Genomic DNA, 18,975 nt, shown 5'->3' with positions numbered 1-18,975 from the left:
ACTTCTCTTTCTACATTGGTCTCTTGCACACCAGGCAGCCGTGCATTCACCTGCTACTAAGGCCCCACCATTCACTTAACATTCATCCAGTTCTTCCTCATGAATGCCAAATTAATCTTTTCTCTTCCCTCTCCCATTACCTTTATAAAACTTTCGAATCTGCCTCAGCCCTGCATTTCAAGTCTGGCCTTAAGTGTTCCCCAATAACAAGCTTTTCTCCTTATCTCCTAGCTGCTCCACTTGAAACACTGATTCCCCAGTCCCTATGGAGGGGTTCTGGGGGCTTTGCTGTGTCAGTTGTCTTGCTCCAGGAGAAGCCACTGGAGCTGATAAGATTTTCTTTTTTAATCCAACCCAGGACTGAATAAGGAACAGGGTGTCCTCTTTTCTCTTCACTTGGCCTAGGAGTAGGACTGCTGGAGCTAGGTGAAAGCTTTTGACTTCTAGAAGCTTGCTGTATGGCAGGAGAGCTTTGAGCCTAACTTCAGCCAACTTTAAGTGAGGAGAAAACAAGCCTAGCCCAAGGAGGGGATGCCTAGAGGAGCTGTTGATCTTCACCCCATTCATGGACCATAACAATTTAGCTGGGGCTGTTATATTTATTCCTCCACATGCTTTGCAGCTGAAGGAAGGCAGAGTAATTGGAGTTCCTGTTCAGTGATGTGATGTGATTTGAACACACAGTTGAACATTACGGCAGCCTTTCTTTGCAAACCCATGTCTAATACACTGCCCACTTTAAGAATCACATGGTGATTGACTCAGTAAAAGAACCTAGGTAAATAGATTTCACTCTTCAATCTCTCAATTAGCCATTTTTGCTTCCAGGGTTTCTCCTTTCTACTAAGGATCTGTGTTTCAGATTATTTCTCACAATGTGTATTAGATGCATTTGAGCCATGTTAAATCTCATTTTGCTATTTTCTGCCCATATTTCTTTCCACTGGTGTTTATTGCTTCTCCTAGTTTATATGCTCTGTGAATTTTATTAACCTGTTGTAAACACTCTCTTCTATGGGATTAATTCATACAGTCATAGATTTCAAGGCCAGAAGGGATGAGTTGGATCATCTAATCTGACTTCCTGTATAACACAAATGAGAGTACTTCCCAAAATAATTTCTGTTTGAACTAGAACATATCTTTTAAAAAAATCCAATCTTGATGTAAAAAGTACCAGTGATGGAGAATTAACCACAACCTTTCCAATTGATTACCCTCACTGTTAAAAATTTACACCTTATTTCCAGTCTGAATTTATTTAGTTTCAACTTCCAACCATTGGATCTTGTTACACCTTTGTTTGCAAAATTGAATAGCCCATTATCAAATATTTGTTCCCCATGTAGGTACTTACAGACTCTGATCAACTCACACCTTAACCTTTTCTTAGTTAAACTAAATAGATTGCGGTCCTTGAGTCTGTTGCTATAAGGCTGGTTTTCCAATTTTTTAATCATTCTTGTGGCTCTCCTCTGAATCTCTACAAACTATCATCTGCTTCTTGAATTTTGAACACCAGAACTGGATCCAGTATTCCAGTAGTGGTCACACCAGTGCTTAAATACATAGGAGAAATAACCTCTCTACTCCTACTCAAGATTCCACTGCTTATACATCCAAGGATTGTATAAGCGCTTTTGGCCATAGTGTAACACTGGGGCCTCATGTTCAGTTGATTATCCACCAAGACACCTCCCCCCCCCCCAACCCTTTTCAGAGTCAGCTTCCCATGATAGAGTCCCTCCTCTTGTATGTTCTTGTTCCTAGAAGTATACATTTGCACTTGGCCGTATTAAAATGCAGATTGCTTTATATGCGGGGCACAAGCAAACAATCTGGATTACTTGGTGTCAGTGTATGTAATTTCAAATTGCACCAGACTTAACACCAACCCATGTTGGTCCCCCAAACTTGATATGCTGTCATACATACCAACACTTCTGTTTAGGTCCTGCAAGTCAAATTTTAATCTATGTGGAGGCATGATATCCCTACTAATTTGAATTAATTATTGCAGTTAGATTTCATGAGACATAGTATCAAATCCTGTATTAAAATCTAAAACTATCCCATCCACTACATTCCCTTTATCCACTAATTTTGTAATTATATCAACAACCTAAAAATGCTATTGTGTTTGTCTGGAAAGATTTGTTCTTCATAAACTCCTCCTGTGTCATCTCCAAGTGGTTCTTTCTTTTAGTATTTGGGTTATTTTTTATTAAGGATAGAATTTAAATGCTAGGCTTGCTTTTCTTTTGTCTTCACTATGCAAAAGCTAGTCGTTTAAATAATTAAACATATGTTGGGTTAAGGAGTGTGAATGTTGACAAACTCTTTTGTATAATTCTGCCCATTATTTCCCATTTACTCTGCGTAAGTGATTTTAACTGATTTCTGTGTATTTAAGATCCCAAGAGGTTTTGTCATTGACCACACCACTTCAGTTCCCAGAAATCAGCTTGTCTTGATTTTTAGTCATATGAAGAGTACACCTGGTTTATCTAGTTACTATCTTGACCTTTTAATTGTGTAATGAACTTCCTCTGACAGCTTATTTCAAATAAGCCCTTACAAGATATACCTCCATTGATTGCCACCTCCATATTTTCTTTTTCTAGCTTCCCTTATAGTAACAGCACATCAGCACAACATCTCTTATGAGGCAATTAGAAGGTTTGTTTTCCTTGAAGGATGGGCAGACATAGAAAGGGGTGTTAGGATTACAAAGCATATTGGGTTGTCCTGACTTTTCTCTGTTCTGTCTTGCAGCTACACAAAGGGTGTGGACATGTGGAGCATTGGCTGTATTCTGGGGGAGATGCTGCTTGGAAAACCTCTTTTCCCTGGAACATCCACAGTGAATCAGATAGAGCAGATCTTGAGTGTCATTCCTGCCCCATCACAAGAAGGTGAGACTTTTCCATGAAGGGAAGTATTTAATGAGTAGAGATGTGAAGGCTGAAAAGAGAGCAGCCCAGTTGCATGCCAGTTATGAGTTATTCTTGCTCTCTCCCAGGAGCTCAGAAGACTGAATGGTGGAATGTTGGGGACAATGTGGAAAATAAAACCTATGCATGGATGTGGTTGAGGACAGAATAAATATATTTAGGTGATTGATGTAATATGTCAGTCAGGCTCCCTGGCCTGGCCTGGTCACTGGAACACAGAACTGGGAGGCTGAAATTCATAGATTTTTAAGGCCACAATGGATTATTGTGATCATCTAGGCTGACCACGTGCATAACATAGGCTATAAAATTCCGCTCAGGAATTCTTGCATTAAGTCCATATGTTATGGTTCAGCTAGAAGATGGTTTTCTAGAGAGAGATCCAGTCTTGGTTTAAAGACTTTCAAGTGATGGAGACTTGACCACATCTTTTTGCAAATTGTTCCAATGGTTAATTACCCTCACTGGGGTTTGTCTATATGAACAGTTAGTAAATTTACAGTGCAATAGTGTGCCATGCATTAACTGGTTGTGTGGATCCTACTACCGCACACTAAAAGTTCCATGGTGCACTTTGATCTGTTCCACTTTGAATTGGGGGTAGGTCAAAGTGCACTGTAGAACTTTTAGTGCACTAAATAGTTGGGTCCATATGGCAAGTTAGCACACATGATAGACTTACACCCGAGCCTGCCATCCACTTACTGTTCATATAGACAAGCCCACTGTTAAAAATCAGCACCTTATTTCTAGTCTGAATTCATCTAGCTTCAGTTTGCAATGTTATGTTTTTAATCTAGCTGAAAAGTCCTCTATCAGAAATATTTTCCTCCATGTAGAAATTCCAGGGTTATAAACCCTGCTCTTCCGCCTACTATCTCTAGAGCACCTGCTGTGGTATACAGGAGTCTCTCTCAATTTTCCATCTGTGAAATGGGAATCTTACTTATTGTACCTCATAAGGTGCTGCGAAGCAACGTTCATTAATGGATGTAAAGCAATTGAGTTCCTTTCTTGGAAAGGATTAGAGATCAGTAAAATATTATTGAATCTTCTCTACCCAGATTATTTCCTTAGGTTCAAATTCAAGATTTCCAGTCAAAAAACTGCATGGCTGTGGGAATCCAGCCCACGACATTCACTAAATCTGTTTTCTGTTGCAGATATTTTAGCTATCCATTCGGACTACAGAGCTTCTGTTATTAATCGCATAAGCTCCAGGTGAGCCTTTTATATTGGGTCACTAGCAGAAACCAACAGACATTGATATAATATGGTAATAAGCTTAGCAACTAGCTGGCAGGGATCCCCTGCTCTCCACCAACTCACTTATTCATCCTCAAGGCAGGGACATTACATAGAAACAATAACTGAAACCAAAACCAGTAACGGATCATCACTGAGGACTAATATTAAAGCTAACTTGACAAGCTTTTTACTTGCCATTGCCCAAATTCCAGGCTTTTATGGTGTGATGCTATCAAAAGCAGAACAATTTCTTGTATTCTTTGTGCTGGTTATGCTCTTGGGGATAGCTGGTTCTCTCTAATATTTAATTTCAAATTTATGAAAAGTTTAAGAAAAATCATCCTTCTAATAAAAATACATAGAGAAAGCTCACATTAAAAAGCATTCTTATAGTTTAAGACAGAGGACTCAGGACTCCACCCTTGTAGTAAGCAAAATTTCAATTTTATTACTGCTTATTAAAAACAAGCAATAAAAAAAGCAGGTCACATTACAATACTACACTGCACTTCTTTAGCTCACACATTGCACTGAAAAACCAACCAAAGTGCACATTATGGAGTGTTTACCTTTCATTCAGTTAGCGGCATTCATTATTTTAGTTACAAGAACAGGTTTAACTTAGGCAAAAGTTTATTATTTAAGAAAGATGTTAAAACTTAGTAGTTACTTACTTGACATTTTCTTTAAACTGCAGGGGTTTTCAGATAACTTGGTACATTTTATATGATTTAGCTGGATTTTAGGTGGACTGTCCTAGTTGTTGTAGTTAGGCTTTTAATACTACTGTGGAGTAATACTTAATTTCTGTGCAGGTGTAGATCGAGATACAAGGTAAGATATCCATCTGGAGATGCAAGATGGGATCCTACAATTCCTTAGTTTGGCTTGACATAGTTCTTGTCCACTGGACTAGTTTTTGGTCCTAGGTGCATGGCTAGTCTTCTTTGGGCTTAATCCTCTGCAGTAACTGGTGGACACTCTTGTATGACCTGAACAATCCTCTTTTAGGTACAGAGATGTTCTTTGACCTTGGGGTAATTCTACCTCTCACTGAAGTATTGAGTTGTCAGTCCTCAGCTTCTTCTGAACAAGATTTCAGAAGAATCATAGAAGAATAAGGTTGGAAGGAACCTCAGGAGGTCATCTAGTCCAACCCTCTGCTCAAAGCAGGACCAACCCCCACTAAATCATCCCAGCCAGGGCTTTGTCCTGAAGACCTTTTAACTTCCATCCTGACTTTCTCCCTGAATATTCTTTGTAAATACATACTGGATAGTCCAGTTGCTGGATTTAAAATCTGTTAATCTTAACCTCACACTTACATTCTGTTTCCCTTCTGTTTCTCCCCTTTTTTTCCCAGAAGACTTCTGCTTCAGTCCTCTTGGAACCAGCTCTTTTCTTTTCCACTTTTCCCCAAAACATAACATTATTCAGAATAGATAAGGATCTTTTAAAAAGGCTCTTTAAGTTTTTTGGAGAGAGAGGTGTAAATGGCTCTCTTATTTAAGAACATTTTGGTTACTATACTTTCTATAGGACAATTTGATACACTGTTTTTGTTAAAACTAAATGCAGCCACATTCATTCTATTTGACAAAGTTAAAATTATACTTATAATTACACTTTTTTTCCTCAACACTATGCATTTGTGCCAACAACCCTCATGTCACTTATTTTAGATTGTGTCACCTCCTTTGTCTTTTAGGCTTCTCCCCTTCTGTTCAAAGTCCTTTGCGACACCTTAAATGGGAGAGGACACCTCTGTCCTTGCCCTTCTTGACTGATATTTTGGGTGGGGGTTGAAGTTCAGGAAATCCTTAATACAACAAGTGCTGAAGGATAATAAGGGGGTGTTTAGGGCCTAACAAGGGATAAACTGTTAGTAAAATCCTTGCTTAGTGTTGCAACATTAAATGTGTTTTGAGGTTTGTATCAAGTTATTGTTACTGGAGTAAACCAGCAATCACCCTTGAAAACATTTAAACATCTTGTTATGCACACAGGAAGAGAGAAAAAAGTTAAGGCATTTAAAACTAAAAGAATTAAGTAAGGCTTTTATTTAAACAGTTTCCTTTATTCCCCCTCTCTTTTGCTGTATAGTCTTTTATAGTGGAAGATTCCCTGCTTGAAAGTCTTAGGTCATATTAAAGATATTAGCTGTCTCTTTGTGGGGGAAAAAGAGGTAGTTAAGTTGGTTTTGAGTAGCTGTTGATATCTAATCTTTTCTTTAAAACAAAACCAGACAACTCACTGAAAAAGGGAGAGATCAGCAAAGATTAAAAAATGCATCTTCTGTCTTTAATGCTCTATTTTCTTTGCAGCCTAGGTGCTGGGAAATGATAAGACCATATGTTGGGCCTATCAGCCACTCTAAAACCTGGCAAATTTTTGCCAGCATTGGGCAGTTTAGGACATTGCTTTTAACTGCCTCTCTGGTCACAACAATATTGCAAAAGATGGAGCTTTCTTGGATGCTAAATCAGACTCTTATCAGACAAAAAGGCAAAAAGAAGATAGAGGAAAAATAGGATGGGGAAGGAAAATGATATTCCAGGGAAGGAATGACAGCTAGAACCCAGAGAGCAGATTCCAGGTGGTGGTCAAGATTTAGTTGAAGCTGGTGAAAGGAGTGATGTCATCCGGCTTGATCTGGTCAAGACACCTTTCAAGATCAGGACAATAAAGTCTCAGTGGTGTCTTGATGGTTCCCAGGACACTATGACAGTGGTAGCAGCCATAAAGGGGAAACTTGCTTCTCCTAAATTCACCCATCATCACACTGTTTTGTGGTCTGTCACAGTGGCCCCTAGATAAATGATTTCTAAAAAGGGATGGCAACTACATCCCACTGAAACTACCCAGTTTAAACACACATGCACTATTTCAGCTATAAACATTTCCTTCCATTTTAAAAATCTTATCTAATTGTCATGTCAACCCACGACACTTCCAGGAACTTGAGGATCTGTTGTTCTACTTCTTTAACTTAAACAATCCAGTGTTTCTCCAAATTTTGCTTGCTTTCATAAACTGTTTTGTATGATGCACTGAATTGGCTTCAGTACCTCTTCCTGCTAATTGGATATTGCTAACTAGTCACCTTGAATGGGATCCACACACAAGGACTCAAAGAGGAAGGAACAGTTACTTACATTACAGTAACTGTGGTTCTTAAAGATATTTTGTTCATGTGATCCCATGACTCTCCCTTCTTTCCTATTTCTGAGTCTTATCCTAATTGGGTTTCTGAATTAGGAAATTGAAAGGCAGTTGTAGAGGCACAAAGATATGCAGGTTGCAGACACCCCCACAACAGACACTGCTGGTCAAAAATACTGATCTCTCATTCATGAGGTGCATATGTACCTTGGAAGGGATCCACTCAGATAAAACGTCTCAAACCGCAGTTATTGTAAGGTAAGTAGCTGTTCTTTTCATGTGCAACCTTAACTCTGACCACTGTGTGTCTCTCTCAACATCAAAGTATCACACTCAATGTTATGTATAATGTCAATCATTCAGTGAACACCAGAACTACTATATACTGACCATCCTTTAACCCCTAAAAACAGATAAATAAAAATAAACAAGGACGAATGACAAATGGGAGAGATGATATTGTTCAGTATCCAGTCATGCAAAAGGTCATTACCATGACATTGCAAGGTGGTTAAAAATAATGAGTGGAAGGGGTGTTTAATGAAGGTTTTTTAATTTAACCTGACTTTTTAAAAATTTAAATCCATTTTTATGTATGCATTCCTAGCAGTTTACTTCTATTATAAATTGCTAGTGAAGACATTCTTCTCTTGTTTCTTTGCTTAGTTTTCTAACTTTTAGTAACACAAAAGTGTTTCCGTGTCATTAACTAGCTAGGTTGGAGACTGTCTGGCAGCACTCACTGCCGGACAGGAGCCTCCTGCTGGTGATCTGGGAATTAGCTCAAGCAGCTGCCCCGTCTGCAGCCTGTGCTTTGTCACTCTTCCCCTGGGTTCTCCAGTAGTCCTCACCGCCATCAGGATCCCCACAACATCTTATTCTGGACTCGGTACTCCAGCTGAGGCACAACCTGTATTCTTCCCCCACACCTTCCTGGGGATTTGACAGTGGCCACCGCAGTCTACTCCACTGGTGGTCTGGGGGAAGCAGGGAGAGACCTGGAGCCACCTACTTCTCTGGGCCCCAACCCAGGGACCCTGTGTGCAGTGACCTTGCACTACCTCTTCCCCCAATTCCCCTGGGCCCCCAAGTTCCCTGGGCCACTTCCCCCACAGCATCAGTACTTCTTCTGCCTTTGTATCAGGGCCTCTGTCTCATGCAGAGTCCCAGCAGTCAGCCATTACTCTGTCCAGCATGCTGCCTTCCTTTAACCTGCAGGGCAGCCAGTCTTCCCTCCTTCAGCTCCTGGGAGTGACTGCTCCTGCTCGGCTTGCAACTCCCTTTTATATCGGACTCCTGGGCCCTGATTGGTTATCCCACAGATCCTTCCCATTGGCTGCCACTCCAAGGGCCCTCTTGACCCCTTCCTAGCCAGTGCAGGGTAGCTGCTCCACCACAGAGACCTCACAAAAAGCTAGTTATTTGAGCATAACAGTGTGTTCCTGGGTCATGACTCACTCCTTGGGAGTGAAATCTGGGGTTAGGAGTTACCTCCATGAAATTTCCAGGGTAGAGATACAGGGTTTTGCAGTGAAATTTGGCACTGGGAACTACAACTTTGTTTCTTGCCTTTCAGACGACGAGTGACAATTGAGGAGATTTTACCCTCCTCTACCCCCCCTCATGCCTTGGACCTTCTAAAGAGGCTCTTAGTATTTAACCCTGATAAACGGCTGACAGCAGAAGAGGCCCTGCAACATCCCTATGTGAAAAGGTGAGGGTAATGCCAGTGTGCAATTTCTCAGCCCACCCTCTCCTCCAAGCCTTCTGCATGGCTGCTGCTGCCACAAGTTTCCCTTCTGCCATGTGAAAAAGTAAGGGTAATGGTAGTTTTCAATCTTTTTTCTCCTCCTCTTCATGTGAAAAGGTGAGGGTGACTCTGATACATGAAATTTCCCACACCCACTTCCATATGTGAAAAGGTGTGATTCTTCTTTTGGGTAGAACCCTCTCTCTCAATGGTTTCTGGTGTGTGTCAGTCTTTGATGTATAATGGGAATATCATTAACACCAGTCAACCTGGTTTTATGGAAAATAGGTCTTGTCAAACAAACTTGTTCACGTTTTGTGATGAGATTGCAGGTTTAGTTGTTAAAGGTAATTGGGCAGATGAAAGATACTTAGGCCTGAATTCACAAAAGGAGTTAAGTGCCTAAGGCCCTAGTTTAAGTGCCGAAGGCCCGGCAGATGCCAGCAGCAGCCCCACCAACCTGCAAAAGGGCAGACAAAAATACTGTGTTCTGGGTAGGGGTATGGAGTTTCTATTCTCCCACCCTCTCTCTAATTCACTGGTGGTAGACACTGCCAATCAAAGGAACAAACAAACAAAGTATAAAATCGCACCACAGGACGAAGACTGTAAGAGACTTGACCTATTTGGGCACAAAGTGTACTCCTCAGCAACATTACAATTTAAAGTGGCCAATTATAATGCCCTTCTGGCAAAATATGACCACAACAACTATGCTAAACTGAATGACTTTGCTAGTTACTTACCTGAGGACAAGTGTGATCAGATTAAGACCCTGATTCATGAGGGTCAACTAATAGCTCGAACATCTTTGCAGGCAGCCTTGGATGTCACAGATACAGCAGCTTGGATAACAGCGATTGCTGTGATCACATGTGGCTGCAGTCATCGGGCATTCCAAGGGATCTGCAATTAAAAGTAAAGGACTTACCATTTGATAGAGGGAAACTATTCTGAAAGAAGATTGACAAAATCAGACTAGATGAGCTAATGCTCCATTCTAACTTTAAAATCTATTAATATCTAGTGCCTCTCTTGTTGTGTTTTGTGCACATGAATGTGTGTGTTTGCGCGTGTGTGCATTGTTCACTATCAGGTTTCATCACATTATTTGATATCTTCTTGGTAGGTTCCACTGCCCCGCCAAGGAGCCCTCTCTGGACTATGATGTGGTTCTTCCATTAGATGATGATATCCAGCTCTCTGTGGCAGAATATCGGAATAAACTATATGAGGTAGCTTCTCTTATTCTGCTTCCCATAACACTACTTCTCCAGATTACCTTCCACCCTTTCCGCAGACATTCAGCCCTGCCTATCTCCTCCTCATTCACCTTCCATCCACCCCTAGTCTTGCACTTACACCTGACCTTGCTCATCACACCATCCCATACTGCTATATCTTGGGGGGGAAATAACTTGAAACCCACATTCTCAGTTGGAGGGAGAAATATGTGGCGAAGGAATGTCTCTGAGAAAAACTGAGGTTTGATGGTGGACAGTAAATTAGACTTGAATATCAGTTCAGTAGGGTAGTAAAAATGCCAATGAAATTCTAGGCTGTATACAAAGAAGAATGTCATAAATCAGTGACATAACTGGGAGACAGGGTCAGTGCAAGGATTCAGAGAGGGGCTGATAAGATCAGAACAGTGGCCAAAGAAGATGATCTTAGCAGCATTATTTTATATGGCCCAGAATGAGGTGATGTGGACGTTGGGAAGAACAGAGAGAAGGATGACTCCATACTCAAGACAAGAAATGATGAGAGCCTGAATGAGAACTGTAGTTGCACAGATAAAAGAAAAAGATGACTTTAGACACAGTTCAGATGTGCAGGATCAAGGTAAGGGAAGCATCTAAGAAAAATCTCTGTTACAACCTTGAGTGATAGGAAAGATAAAGGTATCGTCAATGGTGATGGAAAATGGGGAAGATGAAGAAGGCTTTGAAGGGAAAATAAGGAACTTTACTTTGGTAATGTGAAGTTTAAGTTCATAGTGAGACAGCCACGAAGAAACATCCAAAACAGGCTGAGACCCAGGATAGGATGGAAGAAGACTAGTCAGGAGTGGAGAAGTAGATGTAAGAGTCATCAATGCAGAGATGATACTTGAAATAGTATGAATGGATTACATTATCCAAAGACAGAGTCTATAGTGTAAAGAGGAGAGGGTTCTGAGAAACTCTCATAGGGAGAAGAAGCAACCAAAAGAGACATTGAAGTAGTGATCAGAGAAGTAGGAGAAGAACCAGAATAGGAAGGTAAGTGTAAAAAAGGAGAGTATGAGTGTCAGCATGGGATACAACAGAGAGGTCTAGGAGGATGAATACATGCATTGAGTCTTGGCTGTGAAGAGGTCATTGAAGAAGTTAATGAGAGGAGTTGCAGAGGAGCAGAGAGGTCAGTAGCTGGGTGGAGAGGATCTGGGATGGAGCAGGAGAAGAGGCATGGGGTAGGTAGTGGTTGTAGGTGGGACATTCATTGAGTTTAGAAGTGAGAGGTCAATGAGGGCAGTAGCTAGAGAGGCAAAGGGGTTGAGAATTTTTTTTTTTTTTTTTTTTTTTTTTTTTTTTAATGGAGAGGATAAATATTAAATTGTAAGGCAAAGGAGCAGGAAGCTGCTGAGAAGTAGTGGAGGAGAGTGGCAGTGAGTGTAGGGGCATTGGAGGTTAGGGGATGGGTTCACAGGAATGACTGGAGGGGTTAGCGGTGAACAGGCAAGGGACCTAAAAAGTGGTCACATGGGAGAAGGGAGATCATGACAAAGTTTGTCAATTTCCCTCTTCATTTCTTCCCCACCACCACTGGAAAGATTCTACATGGAAAAAAAGGAGGATTGGGAGTCAAGGAGAGAGTCAGACAGTGAGAATAAGCAATAAATGTGCACATCATCCCAGTCATTGAAGAAGTATTGTTGCTTGATCACGATGATGGTGGAATTAAAGGAGGAGAAAACAAATGGAGGATGTCTGCATGGTTGTGGGACATCCTCTGAGGCATTCAGCCTGTGGGAGCAGAGCAGAAGAAACCAGGATTAGAAGTTAGCGTGACAGATTTTATAGCGGGAGAGAGGGGTAACGAAGAGAAGAGTGGAAAGGAAGGAGTTACCCATGCAATTTAGGGCTCTCACCTCCCTACTCTCTCTTTTTTGGGTACTCAGGAAGTAAAGGACCCAACTTTATCCCTTCATGGTCTCAGGGCTAATATCCCTGTGGACTAAGGGCTCTACAGGTCTGCAGGACATTTTCCCAATGAAAGAACCTTATACAATAATAACCTTTGGTAATTTACTACTTTTCTCAAAATTGATTTTCAGGCAGTTGCAAGATATCATCAGTAGCAAAGTACATAATCAGTCAAGCTGTTTCCCAACATCATTTTTAACTGTTCTCCCTTTCCAGGTGTTTCCTTTGTTTTGGACAGAATTCCCCACTCAAACAGGCTGACAGCTTGAGCTCTAAGTCCCAGTAACAGAATTTATCCATAAATTAACTTGCAAACTATGACACCGGAACTTGTAGGGAACTACCCCCATCCCGTCGTCTTTTACCTCCTATTGCAATAGACATACTGTTTGTACCACCTGTCTCCTTCCTCTCCACCAGTCCTCGCTGGGACTTCCAATTCTGTTACTATGGTTATAAAGAGCCAACGCTCTTGGTAACTATTATTGTTGACGAGGCGGTGGCAGGAAATAAATCAGTGGAAACATGGCCATCCACTTATGGCTGGCTGGCACAGACAGTACAATACAAGAGTACTTTCACTTAAAGCTGCACTTTATTTTAGTCTCAAGCACTGCACGTGTCCACAATGGGTTAGTAAAACATCCCCACAACAGGTTAGTAAAACACCCCCACAAATCAATAATTACTGAAGTCTGGAGCAGTCTGCAAGTGGTACAACAACAGCTGTCTGATCGGCTCATCTTTCTGCTGCCATTGAGGACCCTAAGCTATGTCCATGAAATTTCCCTGAAGTGTCCAAGTACCTCATACTTCCTCCCCTTATTTATTTGGGTTATTGTAACAGTAACATGTCAAAAAAACTTGTAAGCAAACAATTTCAAAGGTCAACCAAGGAATTTTCCTTAAACTATCAATTAGACAGATGTGTTTTTGCAGAGCCCACATGTTTTGATGTTCCTGACAAACACATCCCAAAGGGCAGATATAGATAAGCTGTTTTTCTAAAACACATATCCCAGGAATTTCAACAGAAATCATAACAGGAAAAACACAGGGTTGGCTTCCGCCTCAACTCCCTCCCCTACTGGCTACATGTTCAGTTATGCTAAGGCTATTGCAGGGGTCTGTTAAGACCTATTGATTTAGTTGCTTTGGGCAATAAGCATGATAATCGATATTCCAATTATTGGTAGTGGTTCAGGCATTTTGCTGGTTTGCCAAGATCTCCCTGTATAGGATGACTTGGTAAAGTGGGGTGAAGATTGAGAAGGAGGTGATGTGGCTAAAAAATCATAGATGTTGATCAATAGAGGTCACGTAAGGCCCTGGTGAGGGGGCAGAGGACAAATGTGTGATGATGAATAAAATGATAGTTAGCAGAGAGGAAACTCTGGTATTGAAGAAGCAATGTTTGGTGAAGGTACAGTTTTGTAAGTGGGAGAATTGATTTCTTGTTGGAAATCAAATGAGACAAGGGAGAGGAGTTGGGTCTCTAAAGGATTGGCTGGAACATCAGCAAGGAAATTAGTCACCATGCATGAGGGTGGGGAAGATTTTAATGAGAAGAAAGAGAACCAAGTGTCAAAACCGGAGAGGGAGGTGGTTAGTAAGGAGTTGAGATCACAGATGACAATTACATGGATTGGGAGAGGAGAGGAGTATCTGAAGTGCTGCTCAAAAGAGCAGAGAGGGACTGGAAGATACATCACTTTGGCCATTTAAAAGTAGACTGAACAAAGCCCAGGAGAATGACTATAAGAAACAACTTTGTGATAGTTATTTTTCCCATCCTCTGAAAGGCTAACAGTTGAGCCCTGTGGTTTTTGCAAATGATAAATAACACAGAGTAAAACAATAGTTAAAACCAAATAAAACAAAAAATGCACTTTGCTGTGACACAAGGAGATCCTATCGATTGGAAGGCATGGGATGCATTATCCTGGGCATGGGGGTTCCACGACCACCATTCCCAAGAGGAGGAGATGGGTGGCGGTGGTCAAGAGCTCCCTCCTAAGGGGGACGGAGTCATCCATCTGCCATCCCACCCAGGAAACTCAAGAAGTGTGCTGCTTGCCTGGAGCTAGAATTCAGGATGACAGACAGTCTGCTGAGACTCATCAAGCCCTCAGACCAGTACCCGTCCTACTTCTCCACGTGGGCACCAATGCCACTGCCAAGAATGACTGGGAGCAGATCACTGCAGACCACATGGTTCTAGGAAGAAGGATAAAGGAGTTTGAAGCGCAAGTGGTGTTCTTGTCCATCCTCCCTGTTGAAGGAAAAGTCCCAGGTAGAGACCATTGAATTATGGAAGTAAATTGTGGTTACTCGGGTGATGTTGGAGAGAGGGCTTTGGATTCTTTGACCATGGGATGTTGTTCCAGCAAGAAGGACTTCTAAGAAGAGACAGGATCCACCTAATAAAGAGAGGGAAGAGCATCTTAACAGACAGGCTTGTTAACTTAGTGAGGAGCGCTTTAAACTAGGGTTGCTGGGGGATGGGAACCTGAGCCTGGAGGTAAGTGGGGAAGTGTGACACCAGGAGGAAGCATAAGGAGGAGGGTGCAACAGGGGAGGCCTCCTGATTTATACTGAGAAAGTAGGGCAATTGGCTAGTTGTCTTAGGTGCCCCTACACGAACTCAATAAGCCTGGGAACAAGCAAGAAAATTGGAAGTCCTGGCACAGTCAAGGAACTATGATGTAATCGGAATAACCGAGACTTGGTGTGGTAACTCACATGACTGGAGCACTGTCATGGATGGGTATAAACTGCTCAGGAAGGACAGGCAGTGGAAAAAAGGTGGAGGAGTTGCACTGTATGTAAGAGCATTATAACTGCTCAGAGCTCCAATATGAAACTTGAAAAAACCCAGAGACTGTCAAAAGGCTAAGTTTAGAGTTGAGAGCAACAAGGGTGATGTTGTGGTGGGCGTCTGTTATAGACCACCAGATCAGGAGGATGAAGTAGAGGAGGCATTCTTCAGACAACTAATGAAAGTTTCTAGATCACAGGACCTGGTTCTCATGGGGGACTTCAATCACCCTGACATTTGCTGGGAGAGCACTACAGCAGTGCACAGACAATCCAAGAAGTTTTTGGAGAGTGTTGTGAACATCTTCCTGGTATAAGTGCTGAAGGAACCAGTTAGGGGCCATGCTCCTTTTGACCTGCTGCTCACAAACAGGGAAGAATTGGTAGGGGAATTAGAAGTGGGTGGCAACCTGGGCAGCAGTGACCATGAGATGGTAGAGTTCTGGATCCTGGCAAAATAAAGAAAGGAGAATAGCAGAATACGGACCCTGGACTTCAGTAAAGGAGACAGGGAGCTGATGGGCAGGATCCCCTGGGAGGCTAATATGAGAGGGAAGGGAGTTCAAGAGAACAGGCTGTACTTTAAAGAAACCTTAGAGGGCGCAGGAACAAACCATCCCAATGTGCAGAAAGAATAGCAAATATGGCAGGCACCCAGCTTGGCTTAACAGAGAAATCTTCGGTGAGCTTAAAAACAAAAGAAAGCTTACAAGATGTGGAAGCTTAGACAGATGACTAGGAAAGAGTATAAAAATATTGTTCGAGAATGCAGAGGTGAAATCAGGAAGGCCAAAGCACAATTGGAGTTGGATCTAGCAAGGGACATGAAGGGGAACAAGAGGAGTTTCTACAGTTGGCAACAAGAAGAAGGTCAGGGAAAGTGTGGGCTCCTTACTGAATGGGGGAGGCAACCTAGTGACACATGCTGTGGAAAAAGCTGAAGTACTCAATGCTTTTTTTGCCTGAATTCACAGACAAGGTCAGCTCCCAGACTACTGCACTGGGCAGTGCAGTATGGGAAGGAAGTGAACAGCCCTCAGTGGTGAAAGAACAGATTCAGGACTATTTACAAAAGCTGGACATACACAAGTCCATGGGGCCGGATACAATACATATGAGGGTGCTGAGGGAGTTGGCTGATGTGATTTCAAAGCCATTGGCCGTTATCTTTGGAAACTCCTGGAGATCGGGGAAGGTCCAGTACGATTGGAAAAAGGCAAATATAATGCCCATCTTTAAAAAAGGGAGGAAGGAGGAGCTGGGGAAACTACAGACCAGTCAGCCTGAACTTCAGTCTCTGACAAAATCATGGAGCAGGTCCTCAAGGAATCCATTTTGAAGCACTTGGAGGAGAGGAAGATGATCAGGAATAGTCAGCATGGAATCACCAAGGGCAAGTCATGCCTGACCAACCTGATTGCCTTCTATGATGAGATGATTGACTTTGTGGATGTGGGGAAGCAATGGATGTGATATGCCTTGACTTTAGCGCAGCTTTTGATGCAGTATCTCACAGTATTCTTATCAGCAAGTTAAAGAAGTATGCCTTGGATGAATAGCCTATAGGTTGGATAAAAATGTGGCTAGATCATCTGACTCAACAGGTAGTGATCAATGGCTCAATGATCAGCCGGTATCAAGCGGTGTGTCCCAGGGGTCAATGCTGGGGCTGGTTTTGTTTATCATCTTCATTAATGATCTGGAGGATGAGGTGGATTGCTCCCTCAGCAAGTTTGCAGATGACAGTAAGCTGTGGGGAGTGGTAGATACACTGGAGGGTAGGAATAGGATACAGCGTGATATAGACCAATTGAAGGATTGGGCCAAAAGAAATCTGATGAGGTTCAAAAAGGAGAAGTGCAGAGTCCTGCACTTAAGATGAGAGTCCCATGCACTGCTACAGACTGAGGACCGACTGACTAAGCAACAGTTCGGCAGAAAAGGACCTGGGTGTTACAGTAGACAAGAAACTGGATATGAGTCAGTGTGCCTTTGTTGGCAAGAAGGTTAAGGGTTTATTGGGCTGCATTAGCAGGCGCATTGCCAGCAGATGAAGGGAAGTGATTATTTCCCTCTATTCGGCACTGTTGAGGCCACATTTGGAGTATTGTGTCCAGTTTGGGGCCCCCCACTAGAGAAAGGATGTGGACACATTGGAGAGAGTCCAGCAGAGGGCGACAAAAATGATTGGAGGCTGGAGCTCTTGACTTATGAGGAGAGTCTGAGGGAATTGGGCTTATTTAGTCTGCAGAAGAGAAGAGTGAGGGGAGATTTGATAGCAGCCTTTAACTACCTGAAAGAGGTTCCAGGGAGTTTGGAGCTAGGCTGTTCTCAGTGGTGGCAGATGACAAAACAAGGAGCAATAGTCTCAAGATGCAGTGGGGGAGGTTTTCCTAATATCCAACCTAGACATTTTTCACTAGGAGGGTGGTGAAGCACTGAAATGGGTTACCTAGGGAGGTGGTGGAATCTCCATCCTTAGAGGCTTTAAGGCCCAGCTTGACAAAGCCCTGGCTAGGATGGTTTAGTTGGGGTTGGTCCTGCTTTGAGTAGGGGGTTGGACTAGATGAGGTCCCTTCCATCCCTAATCTTCTATGATTCTAACTTGAGGGCCTGGTATTAAATGTGATTATCGATATAGACATGGAAACTTAGTGAACAATGATCATCGGACACAATAATACCAGGGTACAAAACATAGAAATGACATAATAGGTTGAACTGGAAGAGGACTAGTACTATGTGTGAAAGAAAGGAGAGACTCAAATATAGTGAAATTCTTAATTTAATCAAACCGCTATCCATAGAAATTCCATGCCTGAATAATAGGAGTATAGCAGTAAGACTATATTACAGACTATCAGACCAGGATGGTGACTGTGATTATGAAATGCTCTGGGAGATCGAGAGGCTACAAAAAACAGATAATCCTATAGTAATGTGGGATTTTAACTATCCCCATATTGATTGGGAACATGTCACCTCAAGATGGGATGCACAGATAAAATTTCTAGACACTAGTAATGACAGCTTCTTTGACCAGCTAGTCCTGAAGCCCACAATGGGGGGAGGCAAGTCTTGATTTAGTTCCAAGGGGCACCTATGATCTGGTCCAAGTGGTGAATACAGCTGAACCACTCAATAATAGCAATCATAATGGAAGTAAATTTTAAGATCCTTGTAGAGGGGGAAATACCAAAGAAATGCACTATGGTAGCATTTTACCTTAAAAAAATGGACCACCACAAAAATGAGGAGGCTAGTTAAAAGGAAATTAAAAGGAATAGTCACAAGGGTGAAATGCCTGCCAGATGCATGCAACCTTTTAAAAAATATCATATTAAATAGAGGCTCAAACTATATGCACACCTGTGATGTTCTCTCCTGCAATCTGGACTGGTATATTGCTGTGTCAGTCCCCCCCTCCTGGGGCCCATACCGCACTTGCCCTGCTGTGTGAACCACCCACCCTGGATTAGCCCATGCACAGCCGCCTGCAAACAAGTGGTCCCTGTTTTAGTGACTGAGTGTTTCTAGCCAGCCACTCATGGGATTATGCAATGGTGTGACCCCCCAGCCTACATCCTCAGTCCCAGATGTACCCTAGAAACTGCCATATTACAGAGTTCAGTGCTGCCCACTGGACTCTGCAAGCTCATTGGTTAGTCAATGTATGAAATAAATTTATATGCACCAGCTCTATCACTTTAAATGAAGTCTGCACACACCCAAACCACATGCACTGCTTTAGATAAAAAACAAACAATTGAGTTTATTAGGTACAGAAAATTAAATGATTATAAGCCAGAAGAATATAAATCAGATTTGATCAGGAAGAAATAAAAACAAATTGCAT

General features: G+C 42.1%; 1 protein-coding gene across 1 annotated transcript in view; it reads left to right on the top strand.

Annotated features, from left to right (window-relative positions):
• The window catches only part of MAPK15 (mitogen-activated protein kinase 15), a 51,404-nt gene that overhangs the window by 14,490 nt on the left and 17,939 nt on the right, over positions 1 to 18,975 (top strand). The window contains exons 7-10 of the mRNA XM_067560215.1: positions 2,776 to 2,915; positions 4,118 to 4,175; positions 8,941 to 9,078; positions 10,244 to 10,349. Coding sequence (XP_067416316.1) covers positions 2,776 to 2,915; positions 4,118 to 4,175; positions 8,941 to 9,078; positions 10,244 to 10,349 — 442 coding nt within the window. The remainder of the gene's footprint in view (positions 1 to 2,775; positions 2,916 to 4,117; positions 4,176 to 8,940; positions 9,079 to 10,243; positions 10,350 to 18,975) is intronic.

The sequence above is a fragment of the Emydura macquarii genome, unplaced genomic scaffold, assembly GCF_026122565.2.
Source record: "Emydura macquarii macquarii isolate MOO-44397 ecotype Brisbane River unplaced genomic scaffold, CSIRO-AGI_Emac_v2 contig_2246, whole genome shotgun sequence".
NCBI lineage: Eukaryota > Metazoa > Chordata > Testudines > Chelidae > Emydura > Emydura macquarii.
The sequence above is the reverse complement of the archived record's forward strand: the minus strand, read 5'-3'. Positions and strand labels throughout refer to the sequence as shown.